This window comes from Microtus oregoni, unplaced genomic scaffold (assembly GCF_018167655.1).
Source record: "Microtus oregoni isolate MIOR12 unplaced genomic scaffold, Mior012 000011F_ref0000422, whole genome shotgun sequence".
Classification (NCBI taxonomy): Eukaryota; Metazoa; Chordata; class Mammalia; order Rodentia; family Cricetidae; genus Microtus; species Microtus oregoni.
The window spans coordinates 40,143,756-40,163,926 of NW_024543070.1; the positions used below are offsets into that span (position 1 = coordinate 40,143,756).

A 20,171-nucleotide genomic window follows, 5' to 3' on the forward strand; every position below is an offset into this window, starting at 1 on the left:
GACCGCCAGGGATCCAGCTCTCCATCCCATCATGAGCCATCAGGGATCCAGCTCTCCATTCCATCATGAGCCATCAGGGATCCAGCTCTCCATCCCATCATGGACCATCAGGGATCTAGCACTCCATCTAATCATGGATCATCAGGGATCCAGCACTCCATCCCATGATGGACCACCAGGGATCCAGTACTCCATCCCATGATGGACCATCAGGGATCTAGCACTCCATCTAATCATGGATCATCAGGGATCCAGCACTCCATCCTATTACGGACCATTAGGGATCCAGCACTCCATCCTATCATGGGCCATCAGGGATCCAGCACTTCATCCTATCATGGGCCATCAGGGATCCTGCACTCCATCCCATCATAGATCACCAGAGATCCAGCACTCCATCCCATCATGGATCACCAGAGATCCAGCACTCCATCCCATCATGGACCACCAGAGATCCAGCACTCCATCCCATCATGGACCATCAGAAGAACCAGTGTTCTCAGCAGACACCCAGCATGAGGCATTTACAGGCAGAGTAGGACATAGAGCCAAAAACCTGCCATCTCCCACTCTAGGCAATTCCCTTGGGCTTTTGTAAGAAGGGAAGTGAAAGACTGAGAGAGGGACAGAAGGACAAGGGCACTGAATCTTTCCTCACTACTGTCAGCATTGACTATGGCATAAAATTCTGCCTTGTATTGGGCCACGCTTTCAACATTTGAGCATTAGTTGTGCCCAGAGAAGCTGATGAAAGAAACTTGAGTCTCCAGATGGCCCTCTCTTCACATCAGGGTCTAGATTCTGATGTTTAGGTCTGGACCACAGGGATCAGAGCTCAATGGGGATTTCTATAGTCCAGGTGAAGGCTGGGGATTTGCCTTGCTAGAAGTTGGGTCAGGATTGAACTTGTGACTCTTGATCCTGGGCAATGACTCTTGAGAGGAAGTTGTTGGGAAGAGTTGCTGAGTAAAGATAGGTCCTAGCAGAGAGAAACCAAGGTAGGAACTGTTGTTTCCCTGCTGGACATTGTTCAGCGGTCAAGCTTTTCCTTAGAACCAGCCAAGATGAAGCAGAGAGAACTGGGGGTCAAGCTTCATGTCCCACCTGGCACTGTACTGCTCCAAAGGTGGAACCCTAGCTTCACTTCAGTCACTCTGAGAAAATACTTAGAAGAGAAAGGGGACTTCAAGGCAGGCACCCAAAACAGCTAATCAATCACAGCCATTGTCGGGAACAGAGGGAAATCTATGCACGCATGCTGACTGCTCAGCTAGCTTCCTCTGCTCTCACATGCACACATACTGACTCCTCAGCTAGCTTCCTCCGCTCTCACCATGCACGCATGCTCAGCTAGCTTCCTCTGCTCTCACACGCACACATACTGACTCCTCAGCTAGCTTCCTCCGCTCTCACCATGCACACTGACTGCTCAGCTAGCTTCCTCCGCTCTCACCATGCACGCATGCTCAGCTAGCTTCCTCTGCTCTCACATGCACACATACTGACTCCTCAGCTAGCTTCCTCCGCTCTCACCATGCACGCATGCTCAGCTAGCTTCCTCCGCTCTCACCATGCACGCATGCTCAGCTAGCTTCCTCCGCTCTCACCATGCACGCATGCTCAGCTAGCTTCCTCTGCTCTCACATGCACGCATGCTGACTCCTCAGTAGCTTCCTCTGCTCTCACCATGCACGCATGCTCAGCTAGCTTCCTCAGCTCTCACCATGTACGCATGCTCAGCTAGCTTCCTCCACTCTAATAGTCCAGGCTCCTGACCAGGCAATGGTGCCCCTATTTTCAGGTTGTTACTCCCCACACCAGTTGAGGCAATCAAGACAACACCCACAGACACACCCACACACACGTGACAAGTCAACCTGACCTAAACTTTCTTCTCAGGTGGTTCTAAGTTGTGTTAAGTTGACAAACAAGCCATCACAGGTAAAACTGTTGTCCTGATGAAAGCCATTTTGCAAGGAATCTTCTGAAACCTCCTTCGTAATTGGGTGTTCCTCTCTAACCCCATTGAAGACAGATATGGTGCCGGAGTGAACACTTGATAGCAGCTGTCTGCACAGCCAAAGCCAGGCCTGGTTGTATAAGCCTGTAAGTCCTCACTTACTCAAGAGACTGAGACAGGAGAATAGCAAGTTCAAAGCCAGTCTAGGCAACTAAGTTAGACATGGTCTCTAAATGAAAGTAAAGAGGGGATAGGATGTTTGTCTAACAGTACACATACACACACACACACATACACACATCCCCCCACCACACACACACATACACACACCCCACACCACATCCCCTACACCACACACACACATATCCCCTACACCACACACACCACAAACCTCCCTGCACACACACACACACACACACACCACATCCCCCACACCACACAGACACACACACATATCCCCTACACCACACACACACACACACCACAAACCTCCCTGCACACACACACACATTCCCGCACACACACACACACACCACATCCCCCACACCACACAGACACACACACACCACATCCCCCACACCACACAGACACACACACCACATCCCCCCACCACACACACACACACACACACCACATCCCCCACACCACACACACACACACATACACACACACCACAAACCTCCCTGCACACACACTCACACATTCCCGCACATACACACACACACATACACCACATCCCCCACACCACACACATATCCCCTACACCACACACACATACACCACAAACCTCCCTGCACACACACACACACACACATTCCCGCACATACACACACACACACACCACACAGACACACACACACATTTCCCCTACACCACACACACACACACACCACAAACCTCCCTGCACACACACACACACATTCCCGCACACACACCACATCCTCCACACCACACACACACACACAAATCCCCTACACCACACACATATATACACCACATCACCTACCACACACACAGGGCCACAGAGAGGGACAGACTACTAAACAGAAACACCCCAAGCATGCACACCGTTGAATGGAGATGATCACTCACACCCATCAGAAATCTATGTGAGCTGCTTGAATTCAGGGCTACGCTTTCTGAGTGGCGGTGGTGATGGTGTCTCTTCACATCAATGGAAACCCTAACATGATTATCTTTAAATGTCAACTTGACACAACCTTGAATCACACAGGAAAGTCTTAATGAAGGGTTGTCTGAAGTGGGTCAGTCTGTGGGTACAACTATGAGGAATTAAGTTAATTGATGGAGGAAGATCCAGAATACTGCGGGTGACACCATTCCCCAGGCAGAATCCTAACTTGCATGAGTGGAGAAGTCTAGCCGGTCACAGCAAGCAACTGAGCAACCACACATTCATTTCTCTCTGCTCTTGACTGTGGGGTGATGTGACTGGCTGCTTCAAGTTCCCGCCTCGACTTCCCAGCATTGATGGGACTATAACCTGGAACCATAACTGGCTGCTTTAAGCTCCCACCTCGACTTCCCAGCATTGATGGGACTGAAACCTGGAATCGTAACTGAAATGCATGCCTCTCTCCCTTGAGTGGCTTCTTATCAGGGTGTTTTATCACAGCATCAGAAGCAAAACTAGGTCATCCCTACAAAGCAAACTGTAAGGAGCTGGCTTTATACAGCCAAGACTACACTACCTCCCTTCTAAGGGTCCCCGAGTCAATGTTGGCCAGGATGATCTCATTATAATACAGATTCCTCACAAAGGCGATTTCTGTTCTACATTTTTGGACAAAGGATATGTGAAGAAGTAGCATGATGTCCAACTGAGCATGCTCAAGATTGTACCTCCCCTAATGTGATGGGAATATTTTCTATATGAATGTTCATCAATTTCCCCAGTGATAGCCCCATAATTTCTTTAGAAGAAGCACTCTTGAGTTTTGGCATTCTTATGAGACACAAGTAACACTGCTTCCTTTCCTCTTTTGTCCCCTAGTTGGGCTGATTGGTGTCACAGTTACAGAGTGAACTCTGTAAGCATTTAGCTTCGGCCCCATTTTTTTGGAGACTCTAAAAATTGACAAATTTTTATCAAGATAAAAAATAAATGTTGAAGAGAAATCACTTTGTCATATTTTCAGTATGTGTATGTGTGTGTGCAAGTTTGTGTGTACATGAGCCTGTGTGAGCATGTGGAAGTTGGAGGCCATCAGGTGTCTTCCTCCGTCGCCCTCCACCTCAGCCTTTGAGACAGGTTTTTCTCACTGAACCTGGAGCTCACTGATCCAGCTGGACTGACTGGAAAGTGATTCCAAGGATCTTTGCCTCCTCCGTGCTGGACACAGGTGCATGGTACCACACACCGCTTTTTTACATGGGTGCTGGCAATTCGAATTTGGGTTCTCATGCTTCTGTGTGACTGTACAACCCTGCTGACTGGGCCATCTCCCCAGCCGTGGCTTTGTCAACCTTTTGGTGCCTGTCAATTGCTGATGACCTTTTGGTGCCTGTCAACTGCTGATGACCTTTTAGTGCCACTTCATAGAGACACTAACCATTAGATACTGGGTGATACACTACCCTTTCCCATCACCCCCTTTCCCCCCCCCCCCCCCACCGCCCTAGGCAGGGTCAGGAGAAGTAAGACCCAAGGTAAGGCTTTGACACTTGCCTGATTGACATTGAAAGTCCTGGCCTTGTGAAGTCTCTTGGGACCTTTAAACAGCATAAGGAAAGGAGGCTTGTTTAGACTGCAGCCTCCCAGGGAGGCTTCCTTCTTGGTGGATTTACTGGCCAAATCCAGGACTTCGGGACTCTGTGACAACCTGGAATGAGGGCAAAATGAAAGCTACAAGCAAACTCTTGCCTAGGGAGGGAGACCCACTGTAGGCAGGGAGAGTGTGTCGAAAAGAACCTTCTTACTGCCACGATTCCTACATGAACTTTCAAACACTGTGCAGAAAGGTAAGCTCTTATCGGTAACCACAGAGAAAAGATCACCCACCTTTGGACAAAAACATTAGTGATGCAACCCTCGAAATAACCACCTCCCAGGCGGAGGGACTGCTGGGCATTCGAGAAGTCAGGGAGCCTTTGGTTCCTTCTCATAACCTGGTCATCAATGAGGAATCGGAGGCTGAAAGAGGAGAGAAACAAGACAAGGGTGAGACCCCTTGCAAACCAAACCAAACCAAACCAAACAACCCAAACACTGTGGGAACTGTGCTGTCTGACCCAGACTCAAATCTGTCACCCAATAGGACTGGTCAAATCAGAAATATTTTTTAAAGTGCAAAGTCAGTAACACTTAGTTAAATAATATATATGTGCTGAAAGTATGCATCATAGACATCTGCTCAAGCAAAGTATTAAAAAAAAGGTTTATTTGTTTTTATTTTATGTGTATGTATGCATTGTTTGAATGCATGTCTGTGTACCACATATGTGCCCAGTGTCTGAGGAGCCAGAAGTGGGAATCAGATTCCCTGGAATTGGAGTTAAGCGTGGTTGGGGCTGCCATGCAGGTGCTAGGAACTGAACCTGGGTCCTCTGAAAGAAAAGTCAATGCTCTCAACTACTGAGCTATCTCTCTAGCCCCTTGGATTTTTGCAACATAAATAATCAATATAGTTTGCATCCATTAAAGGTATCAACTGGCACGGTACCTCCAGGGACCCCTTTTTGTATTAATTTTAATTCCCAGTTTCTTCCCCTCTCCAGGAATAACGACCACCCCAAATTCTGATACAATTGATTTGCCCTGCCTTTAAACTCCTGGACACAAAGTCACAGGAGAGCACTCCTAGGTGTACCTTCTCTTACCCACATTTTTGGAGGCTCATCCACATCCTGTATGAAGGTTTATGATGGTGCCTCCCACATTTAGAGTGGGTAGTCTATTTTAAATTTCTATCTTTGCACATACATCCAACCATTGACTTTTTATTTCAATCAGGACAGGGGTACAACTAGGAAAGGGCTAACACGCAGCCAGCGAGCATCAGCACCAGGAAGAGATAGTCTGAAAAGCTGTGCTGGAGAACTCTGCTGGACTAGACTCTGGCAACAGAAAGAGCCCACTCACCCTGAGGTGTCGCTTATTACAGACACGTGATGTAGTAAGCCATCCATGTAGGTCTGTGCAGACTTGAAAATCGGGCCACTGCTGTCCCTGGTGCTCAATTCAATGTGACCATCTTCTAGGGTGACCTGCAGGCTGCTTGTCTGAAACCATCCCAGAATAAACCATTAACAATTAATGTGCATTTAGAAATGACAAATGAATGAGCAAAGCTAGGCATAAAGCAGTCAGGACGTTTTGACCTAAATATTTGGACTTTACCACCTGACCAAAAGATAATTTTAAATAGTTTGTCTTCTTGTTGATGAAGATAAAGATGTCATGCAGATTACTTCAACACTGATGAATTTGTCAGTCTTTTTCTAGATCTACTTTTATTAGGCCCATTTAATTTTCTACTCAGCTGTATAGAACGTTTAATTCATATCTAATTCCCCCTATCTTTACTCTTATTTTGATGAAGTTATTTCTATCAGAATCTGTTCTCTTCTGCATGAATTTTATAGCAGGGAGTTGATTCATTGTCATTCAGGATTCCTTTCCCATGTAAGATTACAACAATGACTCCTTCTCTATGATTTTCATAAACGTTTTATGTTCTGGTCATTATTTCTAGGAAGCCCAATTTTCTGGGTCAAGCTGTGCTCTTCCAAACATTGCCGAGATGACTGGTTCTTCCTGTTGATGAGTAACTTAAAGGCTATTTTAGAACAGCTGCCAGTTCCATTCAGTTTTTGCCATCAAATCTAGTTTCTAAAGTTTTCTTTAAGATGTGCTGTCTGTGAGCTTTCCTACTACAGCAATTTGACAGTGCACACTTAGAGTGAAGGCTTTAGTTGTTGTTGCAGTACTTGCTACCAATGGGGTCAATTGTGTTTCTTAAATAATCCCCTTTGAACTTGAAAGCAATGCCCCTAAGACATTTCTAGAATTCCTGTGCTGCACAGGATTGTTCTAACTTGTTGCTAATCTAATCCTTCCATCTACTTTCAACCATTTTGTGGAGTGTGTACTGACTGCACTTACATGTGGCAGAGAAACAGGGCTTAGGAATAAAGTGCTAGATCAAGGCTGGGGACATGGCTCAGTCAGGAAAATGCTTACCACAGGATGAAAATCTGAGTTCAGTTCCCGGAACCCACATAGGAAAAACTAGGTGCAGATGTGTGTGCTCATAATCCCAAGGCTGGGGGGATGGAGGAAGGACGATCTCCAGGCATTGCTGGCTAGGGAGCTTAGCCTACTTGGTGAGCCCTAGGCTAGTGAAAGACCTATCTCAAACAAGGTGATGGCTCCTGAGAAATGATATAAGAAGTTATTCCTTTATCATACACATACACGATTGAATACACAATCATATGACACAAGTTCACAAATACACACAAACACGGGGGGGGGAATAGTGTGGGAAGTCCTTCTGTATATGTATTGAATTTATTGGTTAATGAATAAATCTATTTCAACCAGTGGCTTAGCAAAATAGAGTTAGGCAGGAAAACTAAACTGAATGCTGTGAGAAAGAAGGCAGATTCATTGAGAAGCCATGTAGCTACCACAGGAGACAGATACTTCTACCGGAGTCTGCTGAAACTTTTCCAGTAGGCCATGACCTTGTGATGATGCACAGATTAATGGAGATGGGTTAGTTTAGGATATAAGAGCTATCTAGAAAATATGCTTAAGCTGTTGGCCAAACAGTACTGCAAATTTATGTAGGTGGATCATCTGTCTATGTGTTACTCTCATTGGTTAATAAAGAAACTGCCTTGGCTTTTTGATAGGACAGAGAATTAGGTAGGCGGAGTAAACAGAACAGGATGCTGGGTAGAAGGCAGTGAGGTAGACGCCATGAGCTCCAGCCCAAGATGGACGTAGGTTAGAATCTTCCCAGTAAGCCACCACCTTGTGGTGCTACACACAGTAACAGAAATGGGTTAATCATGATGTGAGAGTTAGCCAGTAAGAGGCTAGAGCTAATGGGCCAGGCAGTGTTTAAATGAACACAATTTGTGTGTTGTTATTTCAGGTGTAAAGCTAGCCATTCGGGAGCCGGGTGGCGGGAACGCGGCCTGCAGCTCCATCTACAGCAAATAATATAGTTTCTGCATGATTATTTTGGGTCTGAGCACCAGGAATGAAAGAACAGCCTCTGCCAACAAACTGATGCCCAAAGCAGGGCTAATGGGTGTATTGTGGGACTGGGACGGACAGAAATTTCTGCCAACACAGAGAGAGAGACAGACAGAGAGAGAGAGAGGGAGGAGAGCACACACTAGGTCAAACTGTTATGCTGTCAAGCTTGGCTAGCTGGCCTCCTCTACTATCTAATGGCATGTCTCTTTAGAGATCATTTTTAAAGTCTACAAAGAGTGGTAAACAAGATACCAAAAGGTGAGTGACCTTCCTAACAGACATAGCCACAGAGGCAGCCACTGCCATCTTTTAGATCCGATACAAAATATCCACTGTAATTGGCAACACTAAAGAAACAAGTCCAAAAGCATTATTTGAAAGTCCAGTTCTTCCTCTGAGTGGATCTCTAAGCTGACCCCTCTCTCTGGAGCTGTGGAGGGACCAGAGTCTCACTCTTGCTCTCTCGCTCTCTGTGTGTTCCTTTCTCATGTATGATGTGCATGTGTGTGGAGGCACAAGGTTGACTTTAGGTGTCTTTCTTGATTGCTCTTTACCTTACATATTCAGACAGGGTGTCTCACCGTTTTGGCTGGTCTAGCTCAGGAGATGGAGCCCTAGACTGCTAAGGGGATGCCTTATCTGCTTCCCTTGAGCTGAGATTAGAGATGGCCTGCCCTGCCCAGCTGGCCTTCACATAGGTGCTGGGGATTTGTGGGTCCAAATACCAACCCTCAGATTTGCATAGTAAGCACTTTACCTGCCAAACCACTTCCCCAGTCCCCAAAGAGAATTTCTGTGGCTCACTGAACTTGACTTCATCTAATTCTTCAGGGGTAAATATTTTCTGAGGAGTAACTACTGTAATAAGGGAATGTGAAGTGTATCTTTTGAAGTTGTGATCAAGAAGAAATAGTAAGCATAAATCTTAATGTTTTCATTGCTTATACTAGGTATAATTCATTTTAGCCCACATCTGTAAAGAATGTAACGATTACTCAATGCACACAAATCCAGCTCTACAGATTATGCGGTACCATCTAGCTGGATTCCCTTCAGGATCTGCTCAGGGGGAGAATTACTCAGGTCAGAATTGTGATGGCAGATAAAAGGCCTAAGCCCTCTACCTTCAGGATCTTTCTGTTGCTTTGGAGAGAAAATGTGCACCAGGCTTGCATCTTAATTTGAATATGCTATCTCTTACCCGTGTCTGATGATTTAGTAGTGTACCACTGGGCTGAAAGGTCTGAAACCCAAAAGACAGCTGGAAGCGGTCAGGCAAGGGCACATCCAAGTTTGTGAAACTCATCTGTCCTCCTCTGGAGAACGAGGCAGTTCGCACAAGCTGAAATGCAAACATGGAAATGACTGGCATTATCATCGTCTCCTGGGTGCTCAGATATGGGCGCTCACACTGCACCACTTCCCTAGAAATGGCAGGCGCCATTAGTGCAGTTCAGACAGCTTTGCTCTGCCACACCCTCGGGTTCTGTGCATCTAGCTGAGATCACAGGCAGTGCACTAAGCCGGCTAGCTGCTGCAGCACCACGGGCCATCTGGGATACAATGTGTCACGTGGCTCTGCATCCCGCCCTTACCTTCCAGTCTTCAGAGCACTTTTTGGTTACACCCACAGTATCATTCAACCTAACAACACCGCTGGTTTTCTTCAGATTCCTCATGCAGCCTTGGAAAGCAGGAGTGGAGATGTTAAACCTGGGGAAGGAATGTAGAAAAAGAGACCGTTGAGCCTGGGCTCCCCAGAAATGCTGGCTGCCTGGTGTTTCTCAAGGGACGGAAAGTCTAGAAGTGCTGTAAATGGCAGGTATTATAGAAACATGTACTTGGAAGTTCAAGAGCCAAAAATGTGTTTAAAAACTTTAGGCTATATTTTTCCCACTTGTTCTGTGAACTCCGAGGAAACTGTTACTTTTTAGTTCTATGAAATTACGGAAAACATGGCTGATGTAATCAATGCCAAGCTGTTGCCCTGGGTTTGAGTCTATCTGCTACCTCTGAAGCATGCCACCAGAGCAAGCGGCTGTTATGAAGATTAAACACACGGACGCTCAGAGCCTGGAATGAGGGTGAATGCACCACCGTGTGTGAGAGGCCCGGAAGCAGGGGAGGGCTGTGGGCTAAGGAGCTGGGCTGTCACTCAAGTTGGGTGCCTGCTTGCCCAGGCAACTTTACTCCTCCACCCCTCCAATCCAAAATGAAAAGTCTGATATTCTGCTTCATGGGTCTGTCATATGCTTAATTTAATATGTGCGATACACTCACACAGCACTTAGGGAAAGTGAGGACTCGTTGTCACCCGGCTACGTCACTATTTACCCGACATATGACACCCTACCTTGCCACCCTCGATCATTATGGCATCAATTCTTCCGGCTGTGCGGTGTGTGTTGCATGTGTGTGTGTGTGATTTGTGTGTGTGTGCACACTGAAGCCGAGGTTAACAAGATGCCTTTCTCTATTGCGCTCCACCCTATTTTTTGAGACAAGGTCTCTCACTGAAGCCGGAGCTCAACAACTCAGCTAGACTGGTGGGCCAGGATGTCAGAGGGATCCCCTTGACTCCGCTACTAGCACTAGAATTAAAGGCACACACTACCACGCCAGACTTATTTTATATGGGCACTAGAGAGCTGAGCTCAGGTCTCATGCTTGTTCAGGGAGTTCTTTATGGAATGTTGCATCTTTCCAGGCCTACCCAAGCAATTTCTGCAGCAGACTTTTCTATGTGCTGCTCTGAATTTCCCCTTTGATTGGACTTCCTGACCTGCGTGGAGCTGAATTCATGAAAAATATTAAACACACATGAACTGACTGAGGTCCAGACAAATATTAATGTTTCTTAATCAGATGATGCACTAAAAAAACCCAGCACTGATTTCATTGTGAATCCCCAAGGCAGCTCTGCTAATCCAAGTGGAAAGGCGTCCTGCCTTCAGTATAGTCCGAATCGTTATAAAGAGCAGAGCTATGAAGAGTGTACATAAAATTGAATTTCATAAAAAGAAAAGCGCACCCTCGTTGGCACGGTGGCATAGTTATTTCATAAAGACAGCTTTCACCGTGGAGAAGAGGGATGTCTGTTTCAATTCTGGGGCTGGTGTCTTTACAAATGTGTTTATATCCATTCTCTTGGGCCAGCTGAGAGCCCAGCCTTCCATAGGCCCTCCAGGATGCGGGTCTGAACATACTTGCTAGAGGAACCGATTATGCCGGGGCATGTGCTGTTCACGTCACGTCAGTGACTTCCTATGTCAGAGTGAATGTGTGCACTCTGGGCCCTCTGCCCACCGAAGCTTACCCAGCTCACTGGTTGGGGTCCGCAGATGTGAATGAACAAGAAAAGCACAAAGTAAAGCTGCACCCAGTGTGTGTCGGACCCCTGGGGGACAGTCACTTTCCAGTGACCTTTGTTTCTGTGTTTATGATTATCTCAAACCCAAGGGAAAATGGCCTGGTTGGTGCCAAGTCCTCTGAATATATCCGGAAGGACTTGTCGACTGGATCGACAGACACATGATTCCCGTTTATAATCTCAAGTCATTCAAAGATCTGGGTGCTCATTCCCAGAAGACTGAGAGGGAGGAGAGCCACGACCTCTGCAGAGCAAAGCTGCAGGACACAGCCTGGCTCCATCAGGAGTGCGCTCTCACTAGGCCACCGCCCTGCAGTGACCCTGCAGGGACAGTTGCAGGGGCTTATCCAGGTGGATAAGACAGGCCAGAAACAGATTAATACTGCTTAGCATTTTATTTCTGAAGAAACAAAAGGCCAGGTAAATATTTTCGTGGGCCCCCACATACTTCACTTATTTCTCTGCTCTTGTGATTTTAATTAAAACAAGAAAGTAAAGTGTAAGCTTACTTAGGAAAGGGGGGAGCCTCTTGTTTGGAAGCGTAAATCAACTTGTCAGGAAAAGTGTCTCTCTCTCCTTCCCACCTCCTCTCCCTCTCCTCCTTCCCCATATGTATATTCCTAGTCTACACCTGCCCATGAAGGTCTTTAGTGGGTAAATCAGTAGATGCATCCAGTTGTCCTCAAGTTAGCATCCCACTGGCCTCTGTGTTCCTGTCCTTCCAAGAGTGACAAGGGACAATGGGGGGTGACACACAATTCACTGAAATCCTCCCATTTTTGGATGACCAGTCCCATTTTTCAATTTTTACAATCTGGTTTTCTTTCTGGACTACTTCATCAGTATTGCAAAGTTAGCTGCTTGTGGCTGAAATTCAACTAGAGAGACTAGAATTATTGGTAGTAATCGCTGCCTGGCTGAGAAATGATCTGCTCTAATAAAACACATCACACTGGGGTGGCCAGAAGGCTCAGGGGGTAAGGGCACTTGCTGTCAATCCTGATACCCAGGACACACAACTCCCACAAGTCCTCTGTCCTTCACATGCATGCAGTGGTTCCCTCCCCCATGCAGTGGTCCCTTCCCCCCAAAACTCCACAGCATCATCTTACCTCTCTCTGATTGCAATTGGAATTCCTCCCAGATAATATGTGCCAAAATCAAATATTTCCCCTTCAATTTTTATATTATGGTCATGGTCATGCATATATATCCACATGAGTTTTCTTGATTTTCCAATTGCAATCGAAATCTGAAATGAATGGGCAACGATCAGCAAGCAACGAGACACAAACCTGTCTGTGTGGCTCAAAGTAACTGTGGCTTTGTTTTCCTTTGGCTTTGTTTACATGCATGGTAGAAGACTGCCCAGTGGAAGTATGGGGTAAAAATCTGATACTAAGACATTTGTATGTGTGCGTCCATGTGTGTGTTGTTCAAGTGCATGTGTGTGTGTCTGTGTGCATGTTCTACATATTCATCCTTACATGTGCAGAGGCCAGAAAACAACTGTAGGTGCTGTTCCTCAGGCATTGGTCACCTTTGCTTTGAGACCGTGTCTCACTGGCTGACACCACACTCTAGCCTGCTGGCCCACAAGCACAGGGACCTGCCTGCCTTTACATCCCCAGGGCTGGGATGACCAGCCCACCACATACAGCTTTTTTGACTTAGCTCTGAGAAGCTCAGGTTGGTTCCTCATACAGTGTGAGTCATCTTCCCAGGTCCCTAAAACAGTGGTTCTCAACCTGTGGGCTGTGACCCCTTTAGGACCATCACAGAATGAGGAGGTTGGAATCCATTGTCCTAAAACATTTTAGTAGAAATGTTCTCACTTGAAATTTATTTAGGTTTACATCCATGCCTAAATGCCCGAATTTTTAAGGGCACCCCCAGTTAATAAGTTCACCTTGTAACAGGTTTGTATGTTGTTTTGCCTATCTTTATTTTTTGGGGGGACACTAATTTCATTTTAAAGGTTCACTGACTTCTAGAAATTCAAATCACCAGGCTCCGAGGACATACCGTATGATCTCGCCCGTTGTTGACAGTGACTTGAATTCCTTTCTCTTTGGGTGGCTCTGAATTCAGTTTGTATCTCACCATGAGACTGCCGTCTTCTATGTCCAGGGATATGAATTTATCCTGGAGTGTGGAAACAAGGTAGATTACCAGAAGGCCTGGTTGAGGAGTCAGAAGTTCCGGTGGTTCTTGATGTACTTGGAGCTGTCAGCTTCAGGTGCCTCCAGGACTAAGCAAGAGGCAGCACTGTGAGACCTCATGCGTGGGAGGCTGATGATGGCTGACTGTTGTTAGCTGTGAGACACTGTAGTGCCCAGCACTCGGGACAAAGTCATACATGCCAGCCAGATCTGGGGGCCACACATGGAGTCATTGCTCACTTTCCTCCCTTCTCATCCAATTGACCCATCCAATATGCCTCTTAGCTCTGACATCCCCAGCCCTGGTCTCAGCCGCAGCATCCTACTCCTGTGGTCCTCCTGGTCCCCTAGATCACCTTCCACAGCGCAGCCAGAACAGCCTTCTGCAATGGCCAGTGAGCATGCTAACTTTCTTGTCCCCAGGACACAGCTCAGACTCTGTGGCAGAGGCTGCGAGGCACTGTCCGCCTCTCCACTTTATCACTGTGTCCTGCTGGCAGGTCACCTTTTGTCCTTGCAGGTTCTCATTGCCAGGCCTTTTTGTGCCCCTGTCACTGTGGGATCCCCTTCCAACGTCACCTTCTGCTTGTCCATTGGGTTTTAGAAACGGAGGCATCTTTTCTAAAGACTGATTTCATACTTCATTATTTTTCTCTCCATGATTTAAAATTGTGATGAAGCAGCAACTCACTGACCAGCAGTGCACCTTTTGTGCAATACCAGCCTTCCCCTCTGGAGGGCAGAATATGGTTCATACTGCTGAGCAGTGCCTCTTGGCCATGGACCTTGCCCTGGAGAGCCATCAGCTTGAGCCAAGTGGCAGCGACTCCCTGAGAGCAATAACCACCTCCTTAGCAGAGGCCCTAAGGATTCTTACCAAAGGCGTAATGTAAGTTTACAGACGAAACACTATTTCTGGTTCTTAGTCTCCAAGAACTTCAAATGTTCAAGTTGAGCAACCCCAATCCCCAAATTCATAATGAGAAATGCCTCAAAATGGAAACATTTTGTTTGATTATCAAAAGAACACCACAGTTCTGATGAACTTTGCTCTATGCACATTAAAAATATATTGCATGAAATTACCTTCAGTCTATGTACAATGGGTGTTTATGGAAACTAAACAGAATGCTGGGAGAAAGGAGGCAGAGTCAGAGAGAAGCCATGGAGCTGCCAGAGTCAGACATGCCGAAACTTTTCCAGTAAGTCACTGCCACGTGGCAATACACAGATTCATAGAAATGGGTTAGATTAATATGTAAGAGTTAGCCAGTAAGAAGCTAGAGCTAATGGGCCAAACAGTGATTTAATTAATACAGTTTCTGTGTGGTTATTTTGGGGCTAAGTTCCGGGAACAAACTAGCACCCCTCCTCCAACAGATAAGTGCTCAGCTCTGAGTGGACCATCACCTCTGCCCACTACTGTGGAGGCTTAGGGACCATCTATGGCAAATTTATAGCATGGATAGGGGAGGCACTCTCCAACCTCATCCCTTAATGAGTAGATACTGGCAGCTGATGGCTGCTAGGGGAAGAAAAAGTCATTCTTCTTTTTAATGTGGCCACTGGTAGATTTTCCATAATACACAAGACCCCACACATATAGACAGCACTAGTTGGACTTAGTGAGTTATCAAGAAAAAACCATGAAGTTGGGAGGGCACCATGATGGGGGGATTTGAGGAAGTTGGATAGGGAAACGGGGGCATGAATAAGATTTTATTTTATTATTCACAGTATAAAGTCCTCAAGAACAAAGAAAAAAATATTCAAAATAAAGACTGGGCCTCTTCCCTAGGCTGCTTCAAAGTACAGAAACTTCCACCCCTTGGGAAGTCAAGCTGCAGGCTCATAAAGACAATCCCCAGCTTCCAAGAGCCAGACCAAGGTCATAGCTTCAGGAAGTCCAGCCCCCGAGACTGAGGGGACTCCAGGAGGTCTTTGTTTTAAAGCAGAACTAGAAATTAGTAGGCAAGCCACCATATACAAATCTGAAACTGACATGAAAATAGGCTAGGAGGAAAATCATTCCTCATTTTGGCGGCAATTGCTCAATTCCTGATCCTTTGTCCTTGTTAAAATTTACCCCAACAGAAAAAAGACATGACTGCCCAAGGTCATATTGCCAAGCTGGGTGGGCTATTTACAATCGCCCAGTTACCTGATTGCTAGACACAGTGGATATTCAAGTCCTCTCTGGATGCTTGGTGTGAATTACCTGGTGTTCTGCAAAGAACAGCAAACCTCGGTCCACAGTCGTCTGGATGGTCTGGATGAAGCTTGGGAAGGGAGCGTTGGCTTGAGTGGGAATGCGGGCATAGCCTGTTCCTTCAAAGTAGTTTCTGTCAGACTCTTCCTTGCGCCTGTCAACACCGACTGGAAGTTAGATGTCAGCCATAAAAGACCATTTTGCAGGTTTATTTCCTAATATGAAATGCCGCTGGTTAAACAATGGACCAAGGAATGCAAAGGCTGGGGGGGTCTCGATTGTGTAGGAAAGGGGAAATGGTGTTAGCGTGTCAGCCAGTCTTCCTTCCTAACATGCTCTTAATCCCTGCACTGAAGAGGCAGCTCTGTAGGTAAAGTGCTTATGCTGTAACCACGAAGACCCCAGTTTTAATGCTCAGACCCCATACGAAAGCTGAGAATGGCAGTACCTATATGTAACCTTAGTATGGGTGTGTGTGTCGGGGGGGGGGGGTAGAGGCAGTGGACATAGGGGCTTTGTGGCTAGTCAGAATGTGAGCTCTAGGTTCAGAGAGAGAGCCTGTCCCAAATATAAGGTGGGGAGTTGGAAAAAGACTGATGTCCACCTCTGCTCACCTATCTGTGCATACAGGGATGAATAAAGCAGACACACATACACATATCATGTAAACTTAGGGGGAGAGAGGGATGGAGGGAGGGAAAAAAGGAGGGAGGGAGGGAAGAACAAAGGGAGAGGGGAGAGAACATCTTCTAGAGATGTCTATTTAGGAGAAAGTGGCCAAATAGCTGAAAATATTTAAATGTAAGAAATTATTAATTTTCAGTGTTAGTTTATGAATAATAAATGTTTGCTATTCTCAGATAAGAATATCTCAAATCCTTTAAATTGTAGGGATGGGTAGGAACTCAAAAGAGCAGGTGCCGGTTTGCATAAGAACGGCTTCTATAGGCTCAAATGTTTGACTACTTAGTCAGTAGGGAGTGGCACTGTTGGGAAGTGTGTCGCTGGAGGTGGGCTTTGGAGTTTTGAAAACCCAAGCCAGGCCTAGTGTCTGTCTGTCTGTCTGTCTCTTTTTCTGCTGCCTGCAGATCTGGATGGAGAACTTCCAGCTACCTCTCCACTGAGCCACCATGTCTGCCTGCGTGCCACCGTTCTTCCCATCATGACAAGAATCGACTAACCCTGAGCGTAAGCCAACAGCCCCTGTTAAATGCTCCTTTCCTAAGAGTTGCCGTGGTACCGTTCTTCCCATCATGACAAGAATCGACTAACCCTGAGCGTAAGCCAACAGCCCCTGTTAAATGCTCCTTTCCTAAGAGTTGCCGTGGTACCGTTCTTCCCATCACGACAAGAATCGACTAACCCTGAGCGTAAGCCAACAGCCCCTGTTAAATGCTCCTTTCCTAAGGGTTGCCGTGGTCATGGTGTCTCTGCACAGCGATAGAACGCTGACTGACACAGAGTAACTTTCAAATAGGTTCAGAAGGCAAAGTACATAGAAAATCACTCAGTTTGTAGACTGTCATTTAAATTTTAATTACATAATTATGTGCCTAAATAATTCAATATTGAGTATTGCCTGTAGTAGGATGCACCAAATATTTAAGATTCATTTTTTAAAATTGTGTTCCTTAGCAAGTACGTGTGCTACATATGTGGGTGCGTGTGCCCCAGTGGAACATGTGCCTGAGAGGGCAACTTGTGGAGTTCATCTCCTCCTTTTACTTTTATATGGACGGGGCTCAAACCCCAGTCCTGAGGTGTGTGCAGTAAATGCTGCCACCCCTGGAGCTACCTCACAGTCCCCCAAACAGGCCTGCTTCCAGAACCTGAGGAAACCAATCTCATGTAAACTAGGGCAAGATGGGTGTCCTCTGATCTTAGAGGCATAACACGGTGGGTGTTGTCTGCAAACAGGAAGGAAGCAGTTCTGGCCCCAGGCAATGCATTGCAACACCAGCAACCTTGCCTGCCCATCACTGGTCGAAGCACAGCAGTGTCCATCCCCAGCCAGGTCCTAGGGACAAGGGCCTCCAGGCTTCATTTACCTCCTACAAGGCTCCACTTCAGTTGTGTTGAGATTGAAAGTTGTCTTGAAGTTGTACAAGCTCAGAACATTCTCATTGAGGTCATCTAGTTCGATACAGCCCTTGTATGGAGGGAACCTCAGTCTGCTAGGCAGCTGTGAGAGAAACAGGGTCACGTGGCGCTAAGACTTAACAGTCAGCGTAACTTAGGGTGAGAATGTGGTTCCGGCTTTGCCATTTAAGAGCTCTCTAAACCCAAGCTAAGTGTTAATCTGTCTGCCCGAGTGTCATCATCTATAAAATAGGAGTGATATTAATATTTACAAGTGCAGTACATTAAATTAGTGCTCTTAAGCTTAGAATGGTGGACAAAGGAAGTGCACGTTAGCAGTTCTCACCACGTGCGCTTTACGAGCACATGGTTGATTCCCTTTGCCTAGAATGAGTTAAACAGAGCCTTGAAGTCACTGTAAGCGCCTCACTCAGTGAGCCAGCATTGACACTTACTTGAAAATCCGGGGGGTAGCCTCCGACATAGAACACAGCAGTCTCTGGATCCAAGTTAAGGAGTGTGTTGCTGCTGTCGCCCTCCATGTCATAGACCTCAGGGGCTCTGGGTTTATTGGATGTGGCTTCCTTGGTGTAATTAAGTTTTGCAAGCTGATAAATTCTGTCGAAAATTAGATAATGAAGTTGTAAGAAAAAATGAAAGAATTCAAAGCTTACACACTAAAAGCATGGCCGAGTGACATCGACTGAAGAGTTTGGTGAGGTTGGACAGCTTCACAAACAGCAAGAGTCGGTCCAACACCGTACCTCTGGAACTTCACTCGGTCCATAACCGCCTCCTGACTCTCACTCTCCGTCAGCACCTGGTCTACCTGGACCTCGGCTTCTCGATTCCCTAGACTGTAGACACATGTCAAGCGACCGTCTACAACTGCCATGCCGATGTAGTCCTTGGAGGCCTGGGGACATAAAGGTCACCTCAGAACTCTTTGTTTAAAACGAAACAGCACTGGGGTTTCTTGAAGATATTTTAAAACAGAGTTTAAACATGACAGATAAGACAGCGAGGCAGTCAGAAAACATCCCAGAACACGTGTGTGGCGAGAACTTAGAACTCTTCAAACATTACAAATCCTCATTTTCCATATCAAGAGGTCCCTGAATGTTTTATTGCATAAATAATGGGTTTTATACCATAGGATTTGGGAGGACAGAATACATAACGTGTACCTCTTACAGACCACTACAGAACCCTTGGATGGTAACGCCGGAGCTGTCGCCTGCGTTTTAGTGGACTGGGTTACTGACTCCCCCACTGTTCAATCTCTAGTCATCTATGAGCACCTACTACAGGGCAAGCAGACTTAACTGCTCATTAGAGTTCATCAGGAAGGGAGGCAAGCCACCCCTCTTCTCTGGGTGCCATGCAGAGTTCTCTGCTATGACATTCCCCATTGTCACACACAGTGTGTGTGTCTCTCTCTTCTCTATTAGAATGGGAAAACCTAAGGAAGAAACATCTATAGATAGAAAGATAGATAGATAGATAGATAGATAGATAGATAGGCTAAAACTGACAATTTTGACCTTTTTAAGTGTGTGTTGGCATTCAGGACATTTAAGAAATGAATTTTAGTTTATCATAAATATCAACATGGTACATAATTAGGGCAGTTGTCCACCTGCATCAACTAGGGGACTGTCTCAGAACCTATGGGGACCTCAGTCTTGCAGTCATTTATGTGAAATGGCAAAGCACTTGCATGTAATCTGTGCACAACTCTTGTTTCTCATTGGTGGACTACATCCATGATGAACAGGAGGTCCCCCATAGGCACCACCACAGCACTTAGGAGGTGATAGTCACAAGTCTCAAGGTGGCACCGCCAAAACCATTCTGTTAGTAAAATAAGAGAAATATCCGAACACTTCTTACATCCTTATTTCCGAGGTACATCACAAACATGTCCTCAGTGCCCCCGTTCTCTCGTAAGTCGGGTCTTTGGAGAAACAAAGACAGAGATGTGTATCCCTTTAAATCTTCTAGGTCATTTGGCAGCCGGACTTGGACACCAGATTTACCATTGAACCTCATGGGAACTGCAACCTGTGAGGAAGAGGAGGATGGGAGAACAAGGTGTCAAACAACTAAGACAAAGAGGATGCGTTCAATGACAGAGTTCTGTCGCCGTCCCCCCAGTG

The 20,171-nt window shown here is 46.3% G+C and overlaps 1 protein-coding gene across 3 annotated transcripts in view; it reads right to left on the bottom strand.

Moving 5' to 3' along the window:
- Lama3 (laminin subunit alpha 3) overlaps positions 1 to 20,171 on the bottom strand; it is a 218,522-nt gene that overhangs the window by 18,076 nt on the left and 180,275 nt on the right. For all 3 annotated transcript variants that reach the window (XM_041659963.1, XM_041659962.1, XM_041659964.1), the window contains 12 exons: positions 19,906 to 20,076; positions 18,777 to 18,928; positions 18,468 to 18,630; positions 17,982 to 18,115; positions 15,943 to 16,087; positions 13,588 to 13,707; positions 12,675 to 12,814; positions 9,788 to 9,905; positions 9,394 to 9,534; positions 6,063 to 6,202; positions 4,983 to 5,114; positions 4,650 to 4,803 (listed from right to left, as the gene is read on the bottom strand). In XM_041659963.1, the coding sequence (XP_041515897.1) occupies positions 4,650 to 4,803; positions 4,983 to 5,114; positions 6,063 to 6,202; positions 9,394 to 9,534; positions 9,788 to 9,905; positions 12,675 to 12,814; positions 13,588 to 13,707; positions 15,943 to 16,087; positions 17,982 to 18,115; positions 18,468 to 18,630; positions 18,777 to 18,928; positions 19,906 to 20,076 (1,710 nt within the window). The remainder of the gene's footprint in view (positions 1 to 4,649; positions 4,804 to 4,982; positions 5,115 to 6,062; positions 6,203 to 9,393; positions 9,535 to 9,787; positions 9,906 to 12,674; positions 12,815 to 13,587; positions 13,708 to 15,942; positions 16,088 to 17,981; positions 18,116 to 18,467; positions 18,631 to 18,776; positions 18,929 to 19,905; positions 20,077 to 20,171) is intronic.